At 39.7% G+C, this 19,229-nt stretch overlaps 1 protein-coding gene across 3 annotated transcripts in view; it reads left to right on the plus strand.

The window, feature by feature from the left end:
* ATG10 (autophagy related 10) overlaps positions 1-19,229 on the plus strand; it is a 292,933-nt gene that overhangs the window by 159,117 nt on the left and 114,587 nt on the right. For all 3 annotated transcript variants that reach the window (NM_001083531.1, XM_005209716.5, XM_059888478.1), the window contains 1 exon segment: positions 18,817-18,955. In NM_001083531.1, coding sequence (NP_001077000.1) covers positions 18,817-18,955 — 139 coding nt within the window.

Raw genomic sequence — 19,229 nt, forward strand, 5'->3', positions numbered from 1 at the left:
CTTCTCTATGTGTTGTTGGAGGAGGGTGTTTGCTATGACCAGTGCATTCTCTTGGCAAAACTCTGTTAGCCTTTGACCTGTTTTATTTTGTACTCCAAGGCCAAAATTGCCTGTTATCCATATTTCTCTTGACTTCCTACTTTTGCATTCCTGTCCCCTATAATGAAAAGGACACCTTTTTTGGGTGTTTGTTCTAGAAGGTCTTGTAGGTCTTCATAGAACCATTAAACTTCAGCTTCTTTGGCATTACCTGGTCAGGGCATAGACTTGGATTACTGTGATATTGAATGATTTGCCTTGGAAACAGAGATCATTCTGTCATTTCTGAGATTGCACTGAAGTATTGCCATTTTGAACTCTTTTGTTGACTATGATGGCTACTCCATTTCTTCTAAGGATTCTTGCCTACAGTAGTAGATATAATGGTCATCTGAGTTAAATTCACCCATTCCAGTTCATTTTAGTTCACTGATTCCTACAATGTTGATGTTCACTCTTGCCATCTCCTGTTTGAGCACTTGCAATTTGCCTTGATTCATGGATCTAACATTCCAGGTTCCTATTCAATATTGCTCTTTACATCATTGGACTTTATTTTCATCATCAATCACATCCACAACTGGGTGTTGTTTTTGCTTTGGCTCCATCTCTTCATTCTTTCTGGAGTTATTTCTCCACTGATCTCCAGTAGCATATAGGGCACTTCCTGACCTGGACAGTTCATCTTTCAGTGTCCTATCTTTTTGCCTTTTCATGCTGCTCATGGGGTTCTCAAGGCAAGAATACTGAAGTGGTTTGCCATTCCCTTCTCCAGTGGACCATGTTTTCTCAGAACTCTGCCATGACCTATCTGTCTTGGGTGGCCCTACATGCTATGGCTCATAGTTTCATTGAGTTAGACAAGGCTGTGATCCATGTGATGAGTTTTGGTTGGTTTTCTATGATTGTGGTTTTCATTCTGTCTGCCCTCTAAGAGATAAGGATAAGAGGCTTATGAAAGCTTCCTGATGGGAGAGACTGACTGAGGGTTAAACTGGGTCTTGTTCTGATGGGCGGGGCCATGCTCAGTAAATCTTTAATCCAATCTTCTGTTGATGGGTTGGGCTCTGTTCCCTCCCTGTTGTTTGACCTGAGGCCAAACTATGGTGGAGGTAGTGAAGATAATGGTGACCTCCTTTAAAGGGCAGGCACTGCTACACTCAGTGCCCCTGACCCTGCAGCATGCCACCATCCACCCATGCTTAGTAACTGGGAAATGTGTGTCCAGCAGTTGAAAGTCAAACGCAGTTCCTTCCAGGAGCAATTTCTATCACCTCAGAGCTAGACTGTGAGGCTCTGGTGGTGTCCACATGCTGCTTTGAACCATCCTTGTCCTTGGCAGGGCTGGCCTCCTTAGGACAGTAGACAGTAATCCCCTGCTTATGTTCTGAAGGGTATGAGGGAAACCATGGCAGCTGCCCCTCTCCCCCACTGTCTTTTTCTTTGTTCCATCAACTGCATGGTCACTGAGTCATTAAGATTTTTCTGTTCAGGGAAACTTCTTTTCAAAGGCAAAGACTTTTGGTAAGATTAACATGTCCCAGACTGTAACATTTACTGTAGATGAGTTTATCAAGTCCCTTTCCTCTGAAAATCAGAAGGGCTGAATTTGTAAGCCTGTACTGAAAGAGGAAAACAAAGCTATGAAAAGCTTTGTGTAGGAGATGCCAAGGATAAGTTTGTCTTCTTTATAATTTTTTACTAATGGTCTGGGTCACCAGCATAGTCTTTAAAGTAGATGCATACTTGCAGGGAGCTTGCAAAATAATCTATTGAGATATGGGAAAAGATAATAGAACTAATTTTACTTTGGTTTATTTTTTTAAATGAAGGTTTACCAATATTTATACATGGACTGCTCGGGCTCTTGTCCATGGGGTCACAAAGAGTCTGACACGACTGAATACACACACACACATGGACTCATGGTAGGTCTTCATGAAGTTCATTTGCCGGAAGACCAGGAGTCCTATGTTACTCAAGGCAGCCAAAAGGGAAGAGAGAGCTGGTTACTAGGAAGAGGCTAACAGTGGTGCTTCACTCCTTCAGGCTTGTGTTATGTATCACAGTTTACTGTGCCTTGGATTTACTGGGATGATCTCATCCAGTTTTAGTTAACACAACTCCTACTTGTCAGACTGGGGGCTTTAACCATCCCTGCAAAGGAACTCTAATAAACAACAGCAAAATGGCACTATGTAAAAATAACAATATACTCAGATCTTTCAAAAAATTGACTCTCCTAATTTGAAATTAAGATTAGTTGAAAGTGAAAGTGAAAGTCAGTCATGTCCAGCTCTTTGAGACCGCATGGACTGTACAGAATTCTCTAGGCCAGAATACTGGAGTGGGTAGCCTTTCCCTTCTCTAGGGGATCTTTCCAACCCAGGGACTGAACCCAGGTCTCCCTCATTGCAGGCAGATTCTTTACCAGCTGAGCCACAAGGGAAGCCCTAAGATAACTTGAGATAGGGTTTATGATTACTTGAGATAGGATTTATGTTTACTTTTATTAATGACCCTCAAGTTGTGTGTATGTTGTCCTTAATGATCATATGATGCTCTCTGTGTTGATCAGCAATTCACTGAAAAGCAATCAGAACACGAAGACAAACCTGTTAGAACTAGAGAAAGGGACTGAAACGTGAGTGTCATGATTTACCAAGTGCAGTCAGTAATACACATCTTCCTTGTGGATCTGTGGATCCTTCTCAGCTATTGCAATCATTAAAATCACCTATCAAAAACATGGAGAAAACCCATAAGCTGGATCTTTGAAATACCATGTTATAATTAAGATTCGATATAGAACAAACAAAAAAATCTGTAGCATATTTAGTTAAATTGCTGTCTTCAAAATATTACTGGGAGAAAAAATGTCTGCAACATTAATAAATAAATAGGTTTTTCGGTAACACTTTATTTACTGTGTTGATTTACCCTTTTGTAACCCAGGGCTCTTTTTCTCTGTGCAGCTTAGAGCAAGGTTCTTGATGAAGAGGAAGGAAGTCACCTCTGGTTCTTCAGAGTCAGTTTTGAATTAAGGCTGTACCCCTGTGCTGGAGAGAGAGGCAGGACTACCAGGCAGGCAGCACCTAGGCATTCAGTGACCGGGAGTGTGGTCACTGAGGACTGGGATCAGGGCTGACTGCTCAGCAGCATGGGCTCTGGAGCCAGGGGCCCAGCGAAAGCCTGGCACCTCTGTGCTCATTTGTGTGTGGTTTACACGTGTGACCATTTAGGTGCTAACTTTTTCAGTGAGTACTTGAAAATCAACATTTCTGCAACTTTATGCAGCCACAGCCACTGGCCCAGAAAGCTGAGAGAGGAGATGCAGGCAGGGGGCCAGTGAAGGTCCTTTGGTGCTCAGAGCAAACAGCAGGGTGGGACACCTACTTCTCTTAGTACCCAGATCATCACCTAGCTAAAAGAATTCCTTGGAATATATTTTTCCTTCACCTTGTCTTATCCATTAAGGTTTTCAATTTTAATGTCTCTTACAAGGTATATAGTATATTACATGAAATACATGTTCATAATTGATCAGAAGGTAAATACAAACATATTAAAGATGAATGCTTAAATTTTTGATACCTGGAGTCAAAATCAAAAAGTTTATAGACCTTTAATTTATAGTACAGAAATGATAACAGATTTTATTCTCTTTGCATTTACTTATTTCATTTAACAAATATTGATTGAATGCCTATTGATTACTATTTGCCAGGTGCTGTTCAGGATGCTTGGGCATACCTGAGTAGATAAGATGGGCAAAAGCCCTGTCCTCTCATGTCCTAACGGATTTATGTGTGTGCCGTAGCATAGCCTTTCCCTGACCCCAGATCAGATGAGCCCCAAGATACATTCTTATATTCTTCTAGCACTTGCAACACTATAATCAAGTAATTGTTTATGGAGTGATTCAGTTTCCCCTCCCCTCCCTTTAGTAAAAGCTCTTTGAGAGCAGAGACTCTGTCTGTTCTGTTCACCAACAACCCTCCAGTGATGGTACCGTGCCTAGCACTTAGTAGATATTCAGTAAAGTTTAGTGAATGAGTATTTACTTTGTCTGCACACATTGTGTACCTATGTGCACATGTATGTGAGTTTGTTCATGGCAAATAGATGGGCAAACAGTGGAAACAGTGGCTGACTTTATTTTTCTGGGCTCCAAAATCACTGCAGATGGTGACTGCAGCCATGAAATTAAAAGATGCTTACTCCTTGGAAGGAAAGTTATACCAACCTAGACAGTATATTAAAAAGCAGAGACATCACTTTGTCAACAAAGGTCTGTCTAGTCAAAGGTGTGGTTTTTCCAGTGGTCATGTATGGATGTGAGAGTTGGACTGTGAAGAAAGTGGAGCGCTGAAGAATTGATGCTTTTGAACTGTGGTATTGGAGAAGACTCTTGAGAGTCCCTTGGACTGCAAGGAGATCCAACCAGTCCATCCTAAAGGAGATCAGTCCTGGGTGTTCATTAGAAGGACTGATGTTGAAGCAGAAATTACAATACTTTGGCCACCTGATATGAAGTTCTGACTCATTTAAAAAGACCCTGATGCTGGGAAAGATTGAGGGCAGGAGGAGAAGGGGATGACAAAGAATGAGATGGTTGGATGGCGTCACCGACTCAATGGACATGGGTTTGGGTGGACTCCGGGAGTTGGTGATGGACAGGGAGGCCTGGCATGCTGCAGTTCATGGGGTCGCAAAGAGTCAGACATGACTGAGTGACTGAACTGAACTGAACTGAGAAGGAAAGGATGAGGTGTTCTCAAGCAGAAACTGTCGGTGAGGGCAGGACATGTAGTGACAGAACGAAGTGTGCAAGGAAACTTTTTAGTGTCTGCAAGAAGAGTTTGTTAGGAAGAAGCTTGGATGATTAGAGATGTTCTAAAATCTGTCTGGGTGGATGATATGGTCATTGAACTAAAAATAAACCTTGGAGAATGAGGATTAGGATGTTAAAAGGGTCAGCCCTACATAAAACTGGTTTATACCTGAAAGAGCTGAAACAAAAAAGGTTAAAACCACACACACCAAATTTATAGATACGGTAAAATTATATCTACTCTGCTGCTGCTACTGCTAAGTCACATCTACTCTGCTAAGTTGTGTTAGTCGTGTCTGATTCTGTGCGACCCCATAGACGGCAGCCCACCAGGCTCCCCTGTCCCTGGGATTCTCCAGGCAGGAACACTGGAGTGGGTTGCCATTTCCTTCTCCAATGCATGAAAGTGAAAAGTGAAAGTGAAGTCGCTCAGTCGTGTCCAACTCCTAGTGACCCCATGGACTGCAGCGCACCAGGCTCCTCCATCCATGGGATTTTCCAGGCAAGAGTACTGGAGTGGGGTGCCATTGCCTTCTCCCCACATCTACTCTAGGACTCTGCATTTTCTCTAGTAGCACTTACTGTGATGATAATTGTAGTGATTTGTGTGATTATTTGTTTATCATATCTCCTCCCTTTATGGCACAGTGTCTGCTGTTCTTTCCTCTGTTCCCAGATAGGACAGAGTCTAGAACAAGGTTTGGCAAACTTGTGGCCAGTTTCCTATTTTTGTATAGCTCATGAGTTAATGGTTTTTGCATTTTTATATGGTTGAAAAAGAACAGTGTTTCATGACACACTAAAATTATATGAAATTTAAATTTTAGTGTCCATAAATAACATTTTTTTGGCACAAAGCCAAAGTCATTGATTTACATCTTGTGTGGGTTGCTTTTGTGCTACAGTGGCATAGTTGAGTGGTTTTGACAGAGACACATGGTTCACAAAGCCTAAAATATTTACTACCTGGCCCTTTAAGAAAATGTTTGCTGACCCTTGATGTAGAATTTAGAAGATACCTCATAACATTTGATGAATGAGTGAATAAGGTAAATCATCACCTACTATGTGTCAGATAGTTTTATAGTTTGTCTTGTTTAATACACTTTAAATAAGAGTAAAGTGCCTTCGTTTAACAAATAAGTAAACTTAGGCTCAGGGGGATTAAGCGGTCTGCTCATCCAGAGAGCGCAGAGTCAAGAACTGAACCCAGATCTAACTCCAAATTCCATGCCCTTTTTTACATTTGACTATACTACACTTCTCTAATATGTAGGTGTTTTTAATCTGTGATTTGAATGTACCCATCCACCCCTGTAGAAAGATGAGGACTTTCGCTGTGTTCTCATTGTTGCTTAGATAGTACCTTTAAAGGCAGCCCCACCTCCCCGTGTCCCATCTTTGTCCTGGCACAAGCATAGGGTATGCACTCATGGAGTTCTTTAAAGGATTCTCCTAGTAAAAGAACCAACAAAGCAAACAAATAAAGCCTATTCACAGCCATACAATTCTGAGACAGTTTTGAGGAAGGAGAAGGAGCTCAGGCTCTCCTGAAGGTCCTGCAGAGGCATTCTCTGCTCATTCCCAGACACGGTTCTTCTTGTGCACATGCCAAGGCAGCCCCTTCTGAAATTACTAGTGCTTGCCTTTTGGTCTGTTTATCAAGACCTTCTCAGTTTCACTCTTTAGCAATGAAATTACCTCATTTCTGGATTTGAGTATGGACATTTATGCATACGCTGAAGGAATTTGCAGTTTATTTATCAAGATATTTAAAAAATCTCACTTGTTTAAATTAGAGTAGTGCATTCTCTTACCTTAGAAAATGACTTCAGCCTCACTTTAGCCTATCAGATTCAATTATCATCATTCTTTGAAGGCTCGGAATTTATCATCTCCTCAGGAAACCTAATGGCAACCCACTCCAGTATTCTTGCCTGGAGAATCCCATGGACAAAGGAGCCTGGTGGGCTACAGTCCATAGGGTCCCAAAGAGTCAGACACGACTGAGCAACTTCACTCACTCAGGAAACCTAATGTAACATTTTAAGATAGAAAAAAATAGAAAAGCGGTAAGGTTCACCAAATGGATACACAGGTCCTTTAATAAGGTTCTGCTTACTACTTATAAAAATACAATAAAGGAAATTAAGGAAGGCCTTAAGATGGACTTGGTCTATGGACTGTAGCTGGTTTTTGTAAATAAAATTTCACCAGAGTATGGTCACATCTGTTTGCCTGTTGCCAGTGGCTGCTTTCATGCTAAAGTGGCAAAGACTTTATGGTCCACAAAGTCTAGAACACTGACTATATGTGCCTGTAAGAAAACTGCAGAGCTCTGGAAATAGGGATATAAGAAAAATTAGAAGGGGACTTCCTTGGTGGTCCAGTGGTTAAGAATCCGCCTTCCCATGCAGGGGACATGGGTTCAATGCCTGGTTGGGAAACTAAGATCCCACATGCCCCACAGAGCAACTAAGCCCGTGTGCCACAACTAGAGAGCCCGCATGCTGCAACAACAACAAAAAGATTCCATATGCTGCAACAAAAGGGTCCATATGCCACAGCTAAGACTCAATGCAGCCAAATAAATAAATGTTACAAAAGAAAACTTAGAAGAACTAGGATCATTTAACTAGGATCAGATAAATCTGAAGACAGTAAATTGGTTCATATTTTTGAGAGGATATTACATAAAAGATGACCATTGTTTCTTTATTTTCTGAAAGGATAAACCCAGTAGAAACTGATTTATCCTGTAGCATAAGGGAGAATTTTGGAGTTCTGGAGTTAAAATCTAGCATGGCTTATATGGCAAGACTTACACATTGGTGGTTACATGTGTGGTCAGACGTTTATTTTTTTTTTGGCACCTCAAATTTCACCATTAGGAATTCCTTTTGAGGACTTTCCTGGTGGTCCAGTGGCCGAGACTCCTCACTCCCAATGCAGGAGGTCCAGTTTCAATCCCTGGTCAGGGAACTAGATCCCATATGACACTACTAAGTTGGAATGCCACCACTAATGATTCCACATGCCAAAACTAAGACCTGGTACAGCCAAATAAATAAATTAAAAAAAAAATTCCTTTTGATTGGTGTTCAGATCAGATCAGTCGCTCAGTCATGTCCGACTCTTTGCAACCCCATGAATCGCAGGACGCCAGGCCTCCCTGTCCATCACCAACTCCCAGAGTTCACTGAGACTCACGTCCATCGAGTCAGTGATGCCATCCAGCCATCTCATCCTCTGTTGTCCCCTTCTCCTCTTGCCCCCAATCCGTCCCAGCATCAGAATCTTTTCCAATGAGTCAACTCTTTGCATGAGGTGGCCAAAGTACTGGAGTTTCAGTTTTAGCATCATTCCTTCCAAAGAAATCCCAGGGCTGATCTCCTTCAGAATGGACTGGTTGGATCTCCTCGCAGTCCAAGGAACTCTCAAGAGTCTTCTCCAACACCACAGTTCAAAAGCATCAATTCTTCGGCGCTCAGCCTTCTTCACAGTCCAACTCTCACATCCACACATGACCACAGGAAAAACCATAGCCTTGACTAGATGAACCTTTGTTGGCAAAGTAATGTCTCTGCTTTTGAATATGCTATCTAGGTTGGTCACAACTTTCCTTCCAAGGAGTAAGTGTCTTTTAATTTCATGGCTGCAATCACCATCTGCAGTGATTTTGGAGCCCCCCAAAATAAAGTCTGACACTGTTTCCACTGTTTCCCCATCCACTTCCCATGAAGTGATGGGACCGGATGCCATGACCTTCGTTTTCTGAATGTTGAGCTTTAAGCCAACTTTTTCACTCTCCACTTTCACCTTCATCAAGAGGCTTTTTAATTCCTCTTCACTTTCTGCCATAAGGGCAGTGTTGATTGGTGTTATCAGTTACAAATCCACTGCTGAATGTAATAATTGATAAAGGAGTATCATACTAAACCATCAATGGCCATTGATACTCTAGCAAATCAATCCCATCCCAGTACTACTGAGTTAAAAAGCAGAAGTTTGGGAGTGGAGCCCAAGAGTACAAATTTTAACATCCCCTACCCTCCCACCCCCACCCCAAATCTCATCATCTTTGCAGAGTGAAGGAGCCCTGGGCTTGAAGCCTGGGGGCTTAGGTTTGTGCTCTGGCTAATTTCTTACTTGCTGAGTGACTTTGGACCTTCCTATAGAGCAGAGGAACAAGTGACATAATGTATACAAATGTTCTTAGAAAAACTGTGAACCATTGTAACTGAGGCTGGCATTTCTTAGGTAACATGCAAAGGGTAAGCCTGAATAAAAACACCTTCAGCTGACTCTGAAACTCAGAATACTAGGTAAAAAGTCTTTCTCTCTTCCTTTAACTAGTCATGATCCATAAGGAATTTTTGGTTTTCATATCCCTTAGTCTGCTAATTCTTTTGCATTTAACTGTTCAGAAATCTTAAAAAGTAGAGGAACCTGAGTTTTCCTTTCAAAAGTCCTTCTGAGTCCTTATTTTCTCCTAGGAAAATAATGCATCTTATATATTGTTCTGATGTAAGGACAAATCATCATTGACATACATTAGGTGTCACTAAACATTATTACTGTTCCCTCCTGCCATGGAACCTGTGTTCTCTGGCCAGGAATCTCAGAGACAGCCTCTTCTGCAGTCCACCTTGCACTCAGCCTATTTGCTAGCTACCCAGCTCTGAGTTCAAGCTGTCTTCTGTCTCCTGCACAGTCTTAAAGGAAGCAGGGCCCTCGAAGCACAACATAACCAGCTGTAAACATCCAGAAAACTGCCAGATGTGCTTTGGCGGATTTCTGTGTCCCCCACCTCCTGCCTTGCCCTTGAGCGTGCCAGGCTGTGTTGGATTTAATCCCACACAGGAGACAGATTCTTTCTCTCAGTGGGAACCCACATTGGCCATGTGGATGCTAATTCGATCCCTTCTGATGGAGCTGGGAGAGCAGAGAATGGCACCTCTTTTTTTTTCCATTTTTTAAAAATCAGGAGTAGTGATAATATTACTGGGAGAGGGGGCACCTCACTGAGATACTATCCTTGGGATCAGCTAGGCACCCCGCTTTGTTGTTTCAGTGTCACCCCGGATGCTGTTAGACACTTGTCTGCCTGGTGACGAACTCTCTCTTATGTACTGGATACAACATTTACAGTTGCTAAAAGAATGCCATTGCTTGCAGAGTTCTTGTGACAGTCAGCACTCAAAAGCCACAGAGATCATGAAAAAGTCATTCTAGGAGTACAAATTGTGAAAAAACTACCCCACTTTAAAATAATGAACATGTGAGACAAACAAAAAAAGTGGGGAGGGGGCTACTTGCTCAGAGTCCCGCATAGGTTATTTTTATAGTAATTCATTTAAAATGTTTTAATAATTAAAACTCTTTCTTAAGGAATTTATTTTTCAATGATTGGTCCAAAGACTTTGCCAGTCTTTATCACTTCTAAAAATATTAAAAGGATGTTGGTTCAGGCAAATCAAGAGAAGTTTGTTACATAGTCCATGTTTCCATTGTGATTAAATGCTTCTATGTCCTCTTGTGGATGCAGCTAAAGACGGTCCTGAGCCAGTCCTGTGCCTTGGTCACTCTTTGGCTTCTTGGCTGTGATTCTGGCCCGTAACTGTTCGGTTTGAATTAAGATCCTGACTGGTGGAAGATAAACAAATAGAATCTCTTTTCCTCAAGGGACATTATGAATAAAGCTCATTACTTATGTTTGCTCAGTAATAGTAATAGAGATTTCTAGTGATAGAAAAAAAGTTTTTCTTTTTTCCCTTGCATTACTTTTCCCTGTAGGCTAAATAAAGATATGGATCTCATTTCCTAAGCCCAGTACTCTATTTGGGTTTGCTTTCAATAAAATATCTATGAAGTGTCTTCAGCATGATCACTATTTAATGAGATTTAGTTGTAAAGCTTAATTCATATCAGATTTTCTAAATGAGAGATCACTGTCAACTTATTGTTAATTGAATTCAATAAAATCAAGGTTTCTATAATTAATGTGAACCACTTAATCTTTTAGCTCCTTGAATGAATATGATTTTCTAAATACAGGTATCTTCTCATTTAATGAAATAGCAACATTGTGAGAAAAATAAATGTACATGTGACTCCTTTTTCTGTTAACTCTTAATATCAAATTAAATATACCCAAATCCTCTTTAAAACATAACAAAAGAAAAGTAAAAAATATTAGCAAACATATTCAAAATGTTAATAGTAATCCGATGGCATCACCGACTCAATGGACATGAGTTTGAGTAAACTCTGGGAGTTGGTGATAGACAGGGAGGCCTGGTGTGCTGCAGTCTATGGGGTCGCAAAGAGTTGGACACGACTGAGTGACTGAACTGAACTGAATCCAATGACATGTAGAACATCAGTCTAAATTGAATATATAACTGTTAAAAAGTGGCATTCTCCAGTACAAAGAGCAGTTATTTCAGGGTCAGTGGATATGGGTCATTGGCCTGCCTCTGCCTCTAATTATCTAGGGACATTGGGTAAACCACCAGTCTTTTGGAGCCTTCTTGTTTGGATCAGCAAGGTGAGTGTTGTGCCAGATGGAATGATTGAAGTTCCTTTCGCTATGATTCTGTACGCTGTGATTCTGTGTGTTCTCCGATTCTGTACACTGTAACATAGTAGCACAAACTATTGTTACCTTAAAATGTTTTTTTTTGAGAATTAAAAATATTCAAAAAAATAGACTAAAAGGGTATGAATAATACCTGTGGACCCATCAATCAACCCCAATAATCATCACTCCATGATCAACCATGCCCCTTCCACATCTACGTCCTCTGACACGCCTCCTGTGTAATTGTAAGGCCAGTTCCAGACATCAGCCTCTCTTTATCAACATAATCCCTCTGCCATCTGTACTGTTAGCTCTGAGGCCTTAGATATTGTATTTTGTCTTTAACGAATCTCAAACTTTCTTGCTATTTTTTTCCTTTTTAGTTTTTCATTGAAATTGTAAGATACAGATTCATAGGCAGGAGTAAGAAATAATCAGAAAGTTCCCATGTACCCTTACCTAGTTTACCCCAGTGGCAACATCTCGCAAAATTGTAGTATAATATCACAATCAGGGTATCAGCATCAATACAACCCGTTGATTTATTCAGACTGTCCCATTTTACTTATGCTGATCTGTATGTGTGGGGGTGGGTGTGTATGGAGGTGTGGTGTGTGTGTTTGGTTGTATACAACTTTATCATGCATGTAGGTTCACCTATCCATCACCATAATCGATAGAGAACAAGTCCATCATCACAAGGTCGCCTCATGCTGCCCTTTAGTAAACATAGCCACCTCCTTCTGCCCACTCCCCTCAAGACTAATCTGTTCTTTGTTCATTTCTAAAATTTTGTCATTTCAAAAATGTTATATAAATGGAATTATACAGTCTGTAATCTTTTTGGATTGGCTTTTATCACTTCATAATTACTGAGAGATTCACTCAGGTGGTTGTGTGTATCAACAATTTGTTCTTTTCATTGCTGAGCAGTGTAGGATGATATGCCACAATTTGTTTAGCTACGACCTGCTGAGGGACATCTGAACTGTCTCAAGTTTTTGGCTATTCTGAATAGAACTACTATGAATATTCGTGTGCATGTTTTTCACTTCTCTGGGATGAATGCCCAAGAGTGTAATTGGTGGATTGTATGGTAATTAGACGTTTAGTTTTAGAAGAAACTGCCATATGGTTTTCCAGAGAGGCTGTACCATTTTATATACTCCAAGCAGCAATGTATGAATGATCTAGTTTCTCTGCGTCTTCACCAACATTTGAAGATGTCACTGCTTGTTATTTTATCTATTTTGATAGGTGTATAGTGATATCTCACTGTAGTGTTAATTTGTATTTCCCTGATGGGTAATGATATTGAGCATCTTTTTTATGCCTGTTTGCCATTTGTGTATCAGCTTTGGTGATCTTCTGCATTTTTAGTCCTCCATTTACTTCTTTTCCAACTTTAGTGTTCAGGTAAGCTTGCTGGTGAATCACCTACAATATTTGTTATACTTATATAGGAGGGAACAGAGTTGCTACAGATGAAGAATTGCTTACCAGGGTTCTCATCTCTGTCTTAGAGTCTCTAGGAATACAAAGATGAATGAGACAAGAACCTTGGTCTTAAAGTTTTAAAACCATCTGGCACTTTGCGAGAGGGAAACAGAAAATATGTAGAAGTCTGATTTCCAAATTGCATGATTTCATGAGATGATATTTGCGTGGGCATCATAAAGGTGACCACGAAGGGATGGAAAGATCCTAGCAGAAACAGGCCAAGAATTCAGTTCATTTCACATGAGTTAAGGATGCGAAAACGTCTTTGCCAATAGATGTGCCCAGAGCAAGGTGCTGGGTGACAGCAGCACTCCCAGTTGGAAGACAGGAATCCAGCCTTCAAGTCCCGCAGGCACTCAGCTGCCAGTGTGAATAGTGGCTGCAGTGAAACTTCTAATTGGCTCTTTAAGAAGCTTTTTCTACCCCCTCTCTCTTATTTCTCCAGCCTCCAAACTGTTCCAGAGAATCTGAATCTATGTCTAATTGATCACCAGCTGCAAGCACCTTGTGTCAACACCAACACATACCTGAGTGCTTAATTTGAGTTTGGGTAAAGGACAGTCCTGGAGAAGGCAATGGCAGCCCACTCCAGTACTCTTGCCTGGAAAATCCCATGGATGGAGGAGCCTGGTGGGCTGCAGTCCATGGGGTCTCGAAGAGTCGGACACGACTGAGCGACTTCACTTTCACTTTTCACTTTCATGCATTGGAGAAGGAAATGGCAACCCACTCCAGTGTTCTTGCCTGGAGAATCCCAGGGACGGGGGAGCCTAGTGGGCTGCCATCTATGGGGTTGCACAGAGTCGGATGACTGAAGCGACTTAGCAGCAAAGGACAATCCAGTAAACAAGACTGGGAGCTGACTGTGGCTCAGATCATGAACTCCTTCTTGCCAAATTCAAACTTAAATTGAAGAAAGTAGGGAAAATCAATAGATCATTCAGGTATGACCTAAATCAAATCCCTTATGATTATATAGTGCAAGTGAGAAATAGTTTCAAGGCATTAGATTTGATAGAGTGCTTGAAGAACTATGGATAGAGGTTCATGACATTGTATAGGAGGCAGGGATCAAAACCATCCCCAAGAAAAAGAAATGTAAGAAGGCAAAGTGACTGTCTGAGGAGGCCTTACAAATAGTTGTGAAAAGAAAAGAAGTGAAAGGTAAAGGAGAAAAGGAAAGATATACCCATTTGAATGCAGAGTTCCAAAGAATAGCAAGGAAAGATAAGAAAGCCTTCCTCAGTGATCAATGCAAAGAAATAGAGGAAAACAATAGAATGGGAAAGACTAGAGACCTCTTCAAGAAAATCAGAGGTACCAGGGGAGCATTTCATGCAAAGATGGGCACAATAAAGATCACAAATGGTATGGACCTAAGAGAAGCAGAAGATATTAAGAAGAGGTGGCAAGAATACACAGAAGAACTGTACAAAAAAGATCTTCACGACCCAGATAACCACGATGGTGTGATCACTCACCTAGAGCCAGACATCTTGGAATGTGAAGTCAAGTGGGCCTTAGGAAGTATCACTACAAACAAAGCTAGTGGAGTTGATGGAATTCCAGTTGAGCTATTTCAAATCCTAAAAGATGATTCTGTGAAAGTGCTGCACTCAATATGCCAGCAAATTTGGAAAACTCAGCAGTGGCCACAGGACTCGAAAAGGTCAGTTTTTATTCCAATCCCAAAGAAAGGCAATGCCAAAGAATGCTCAAACTACCACACAATTGCACTCTTCTCTCACAGCTAGCAAAGTAATGCTCAAAATTCTCCAAGCCAGACTTCAACAGTTCATGAACCGTGAAGTTCCAGATGTTCAAGCTGGATTGAGAAAAGGCAGAGGAACCAGAGATCAAATTGCCAACATTGAATCATTGAAAAGGCAAGAAAGTTCCAGAAAAACACCTACTTCTGCTTTATTGACTATGCCAAAGCCTTTGACTGTGTCAATCACAACAAACTGTGGAACATTCTTAAAGAGATGGGAATACCAGAACACCTGACCTGCCTATTGAGAAACCTGTATGCAGGTCAGGAAGCAACAGTTAGAACTGGACATGGAACAACAGACTGGTTCCAAATAGGAAAAGGAGTATGTCAAGGCTGTATATTGTCACCCTGCTTATTTAACTTATATGCAGAGTACATCATGAGAAATGCTGGGCTGGAAGAAGCACAAGCTGGAATCAAGATTGCCGGGAGAATTATCAATAACCTCACATTTACAGATGACACCACCTTTATGGCAGAAACCAAAGAAGAACTAAAGAGCCTCTTGATGAAAGTGAAAGACGAAAGTGAAAAAGTTTGTTTAAAACTCAACATTCAGAAAACTAAGATCATGGCATCTGGTCCCATCACTTCATGGCAAATAGATGGGGAAGCAATGGAAACAGTGACAGACTTTATCTTTTGGGCTCCCAAATCACTGCAGATAGTGACTGCAGCCGTGAAATTAAAAGACGCTTGCTCCTTGGAAGAAAAGTTATGACCAACCTAGACAGCATATTAAAAAGCAGAGACAGTACTTTGCCAACAAATATCCATCTAGTCAAAAGTATGGTTTTTCCAGTAGTCATGTATGGATGTGAGAGTTGGACTATAAAGAAAGCTGAGTACTAAAGAATTAATGCTTTTGAACTGTGGTGTTGGAGAAGACTCTTGAGAGTCCCTTGGAGTGCAAGGAGATCTAACCAGTTCATCCTAAAGGAGATCAGTCCTGGGTGTTCATTGGAAGGACTGATATTGAAGCTGAAACTCCAATACTTTGGCTACCTGATGCAAAGAACTGATTCATTTGAAAAGACCCTGATGCTGGGAAAAATTGAGGGCAGGAGGAAAAGGGGACAACAGAGGATGAGATGGTTGGATGGCATCACCAACTCGATGGAGATGAGTTTGAGTAAACTCCAGGAATTGGTGATGGACAGGGAGGCCTAGCGTGCTGCAGTCTGTGGGGTCGCAGAGTCGGACGTGACTGAATTGAACTGAACTGAACTGAAAGGACAGTCTTTCCAGGAATTTTATCCTCCCTAGCAAGACTGAGTCTCGGTCACTCTATATCTGCAGTTTTATGCAGAAGTCACTAATGACCCAACTCAGTATTTACTTACAAACTGGACAGGGATGGTCTAAGAAGAGAAATAGCTCAATAGAGAAGAATAGAGAATAAAGACACACACACACACACAAATCTAATTTATGATAAAAGTGTGTTAAAATCAATGGGAGGAAGATGGATTATTGGAAATCATCTGGGAAAAATTCTTCACAACATACACAAAAACAAAATTTGCATGGTTTAGTGATCTAAACATGTCAATTTAAAAACACGTGTATGTGAGAGAGAAAGACATAATGAGTGTGTAGAATAAACAAGTTAACATTTGTATAATTTTAAGGATGAGATGGGACATAGCACAAGTCCGTCTAATGAAGACAGATTACTTGGAAGCTGCAAATAGAAAATGTACAGCTTTGACTACATGAAAGTAAATTCTAATACATACAAGGAACAAAGTTAAAAGAAAACTGAGTGAAAACGTTTTATACATATACGTATCAGACATATATTTGCACACTTGTGTATTTCTGTAGTGCAGAGATGTATGTATTTCCAGTAATAAGTTATTTCTAATATACAAAGTTTATATAACTCAGTAAGAACAATGGAAATCAAATATCTGAAAAATAGGAAAGGAATAAGAACAGGTACATCACAGAGGAATACAAATTACTCATAAATACATGAGTAGATGTTCACTTTTCATTAGTAATCACGAAACTAGAAACTAAAACAAAAAACTGATATTTAAAAATTCATCAAATAAGCAAAAGCCAAAAACAAATAATCTTCAGGATTTATAGGAAATGGGAAAGGACATTCTTTTACATTTTAACTGGGAATATAGATTGATACATCCTTTTTCTGAGGACAAATTGACAGTGTCTTTTGAAATTTAAGATGCATGTACCCTCTCATACATTAATGTTACCTTTAGGAATCTGCACCATAGAAAAATAGAGGCATATAAAAATATATGTGCTAAGATATTCATTGCAGCATTAGTTGTAGTAGCATAAAATTATAATTGATCTAAAATTTCTAGCAGTATGGAAATGTTTAAAAAAACAAAAAACTATGGTCATATAATGCGATATAAAAGAAGCAGCAAAGTCTACAGCACTGACATGGCAGCATGTGGAGATATGTTCGTGAGTGAATGAAACAAATCAAGGAACATGTATATATATCATGATTTAATTGGGGATGCAAAGGAGGGGTATAGGTGGATGTAGTATGTGTATACGTGTTTGCACATCAAAAAATAAAAACAGTCTGGAAAAATACACAGTGACCTTTTGAAAATAATTACAAATCTGAGATACTAAAGTGCTGGGATGAGGGGAATTTCAATTTTTTGTTAATATACTTGTGCAATATTTGCAGTTATTTTTAACTACAATGATTTTATAATGTTAAGAAAGAATAAAAAAAGAAAGAAAAGAAATTATAAATGCTAAACAACTCAGTCTTTGAGCAAAAAGAATGAATTTTGGCTGAAAGAATTGCTTTAAAGGAAGATGTATTTATCTTTGCCTAATGAAATTTAAATAAACAGGAACAACTTCTTTCTTGCTACTGTATTAATTTTCTGTATCTGGAATATTTCAGTGGTTTCTTTTCAGTTATTTAATTCATTGTGTTTAATTGATAGTGTTTACTAGAGTTTAGTGAAAAACTATTTTGTAAATATCTTCAGTTGTGATTTATCTAGTGTAATATCTCCCCCAGTGAATTGACTGTGAGTAGGGAATTAGTAAAGCAGATAAGAGATCTGGAGAGTAGTCTGTGGCTTTACTTATCTGCACAGGAAACCTTATTTCATGTTGATAAAGTTTGAAATCTTTCCTGTTGCTCTTTTCAATTGTTCATTGTTGTTACCATTTTAATGAAAGGTAGAAATGAGTCAAACCAACCTGCTTCTTCTGTTCAACTAAAAATTAATGTCAAAGAAAATTCTTCAGCCCATTAAATAAGTGAATGTGGATGGAATCAGTTTCTGACTCAACATGTCCAATTAATTGCTTCCAAACGTTAAGATACATTCTCAACAAACCCTACACATAATAATAAAAAAAAATCAACATGTAGAGAATGATTAGGTGAGAAGTGAACTAGCTAGAACCATCTTTGCTTACAAAACCCTGTTTATGTTGACATTGATATTTGCCATCTACTCTATTATAAATCAAGATTTATTGTAGAAATGTACCAAAGATGGCACAATAATAAAGAAAACAGATTCATTTCAGGTTTTGAAATGTACCTAACAAACTCAACCTCTTGCAAAATAACTTTTTTATTCAAAATGGAACTGGGAATTGTTCAGCACACAATGAATCATCTTTTGGCAAGTACAATAGACTCTTTAGGGACGTTTCACAGTCTCTTGCTCAATTGTTAGGATGTTTTTAGCTTTCACAGGTAGGGAAGAAGGTAGCTTGTATAGCCATCATCTTGTTGCTAAAATTGTACAGTAAAGATTTTTCAGAGTTGCTGTTGCAATAGATCTTTTCACTTTTTTCCCCCCTTCCTGTTTCTTTACTCAGAGCTGCTTTGTCTCTTAAAAACAATCTGGAATTACTTAATGCTAATGTTTTCTGGTTTTACTATTTACCCAGGACTCAAATGTTAAACATTAATGTGGGAAACTCCCTTTTCCTTACCTCATAGACATATATTTATTTAACTGTTATTTTGCATGAAGAAAACCTCAGCTTTCTCTCTGTGTGTGTTAATGTGCTTCTTTTTATTGACAGCCACATTCTGTTTTTGTATTTGCTTTTTTTCAGGAGGCTTTAGATCCCCCCCTGGATGATTTGGAGGTAAACGAGACCACCACGGCAGCCGAAGTGATTAAATATGAGTATCATGTCTTATATTCCTGCAGCTACCAAGTGCCTGTGCTTTACTTTAGGGCAAGCTTTTTAGGTAAGACCATGTTGGAAGCTAAATGTAAATTCATAACATTTACATATAAGGCAGAAAGCAGATTTGGAAAATTATTCTTGAGAGGGGAAAAAAAAAAAAAGAGTTAAAAATAAGAAAACTGTGGGTGAGGTAAGGTTTTACCAGTAAATTTTCTCATGCTTTAGAAAGAGTATCAAGACTTTAGAGTGAATGATATCATCCCAGCCTTAAGTCTGATCTGCAGATTCTTGGCCTCCTGCCCAGCGTTGACTAAGCCCCCTGGCCCTTTTTCTTT

This window comes from Bos taurus, chromosome 7 (genome assembly GCF_002263795.3).
Source record: "Bos taurus isolate L1 Dominette 01449 registration number 42190680 breed Hereford chromosome 7, ARS-UCD2.0, whole genome shotgun sequence".
NCBI lineage: Eukaryota > Metazoa > Chordata > Mammalia > Artiodactyla > Bovidae > Bos > Bos taurus.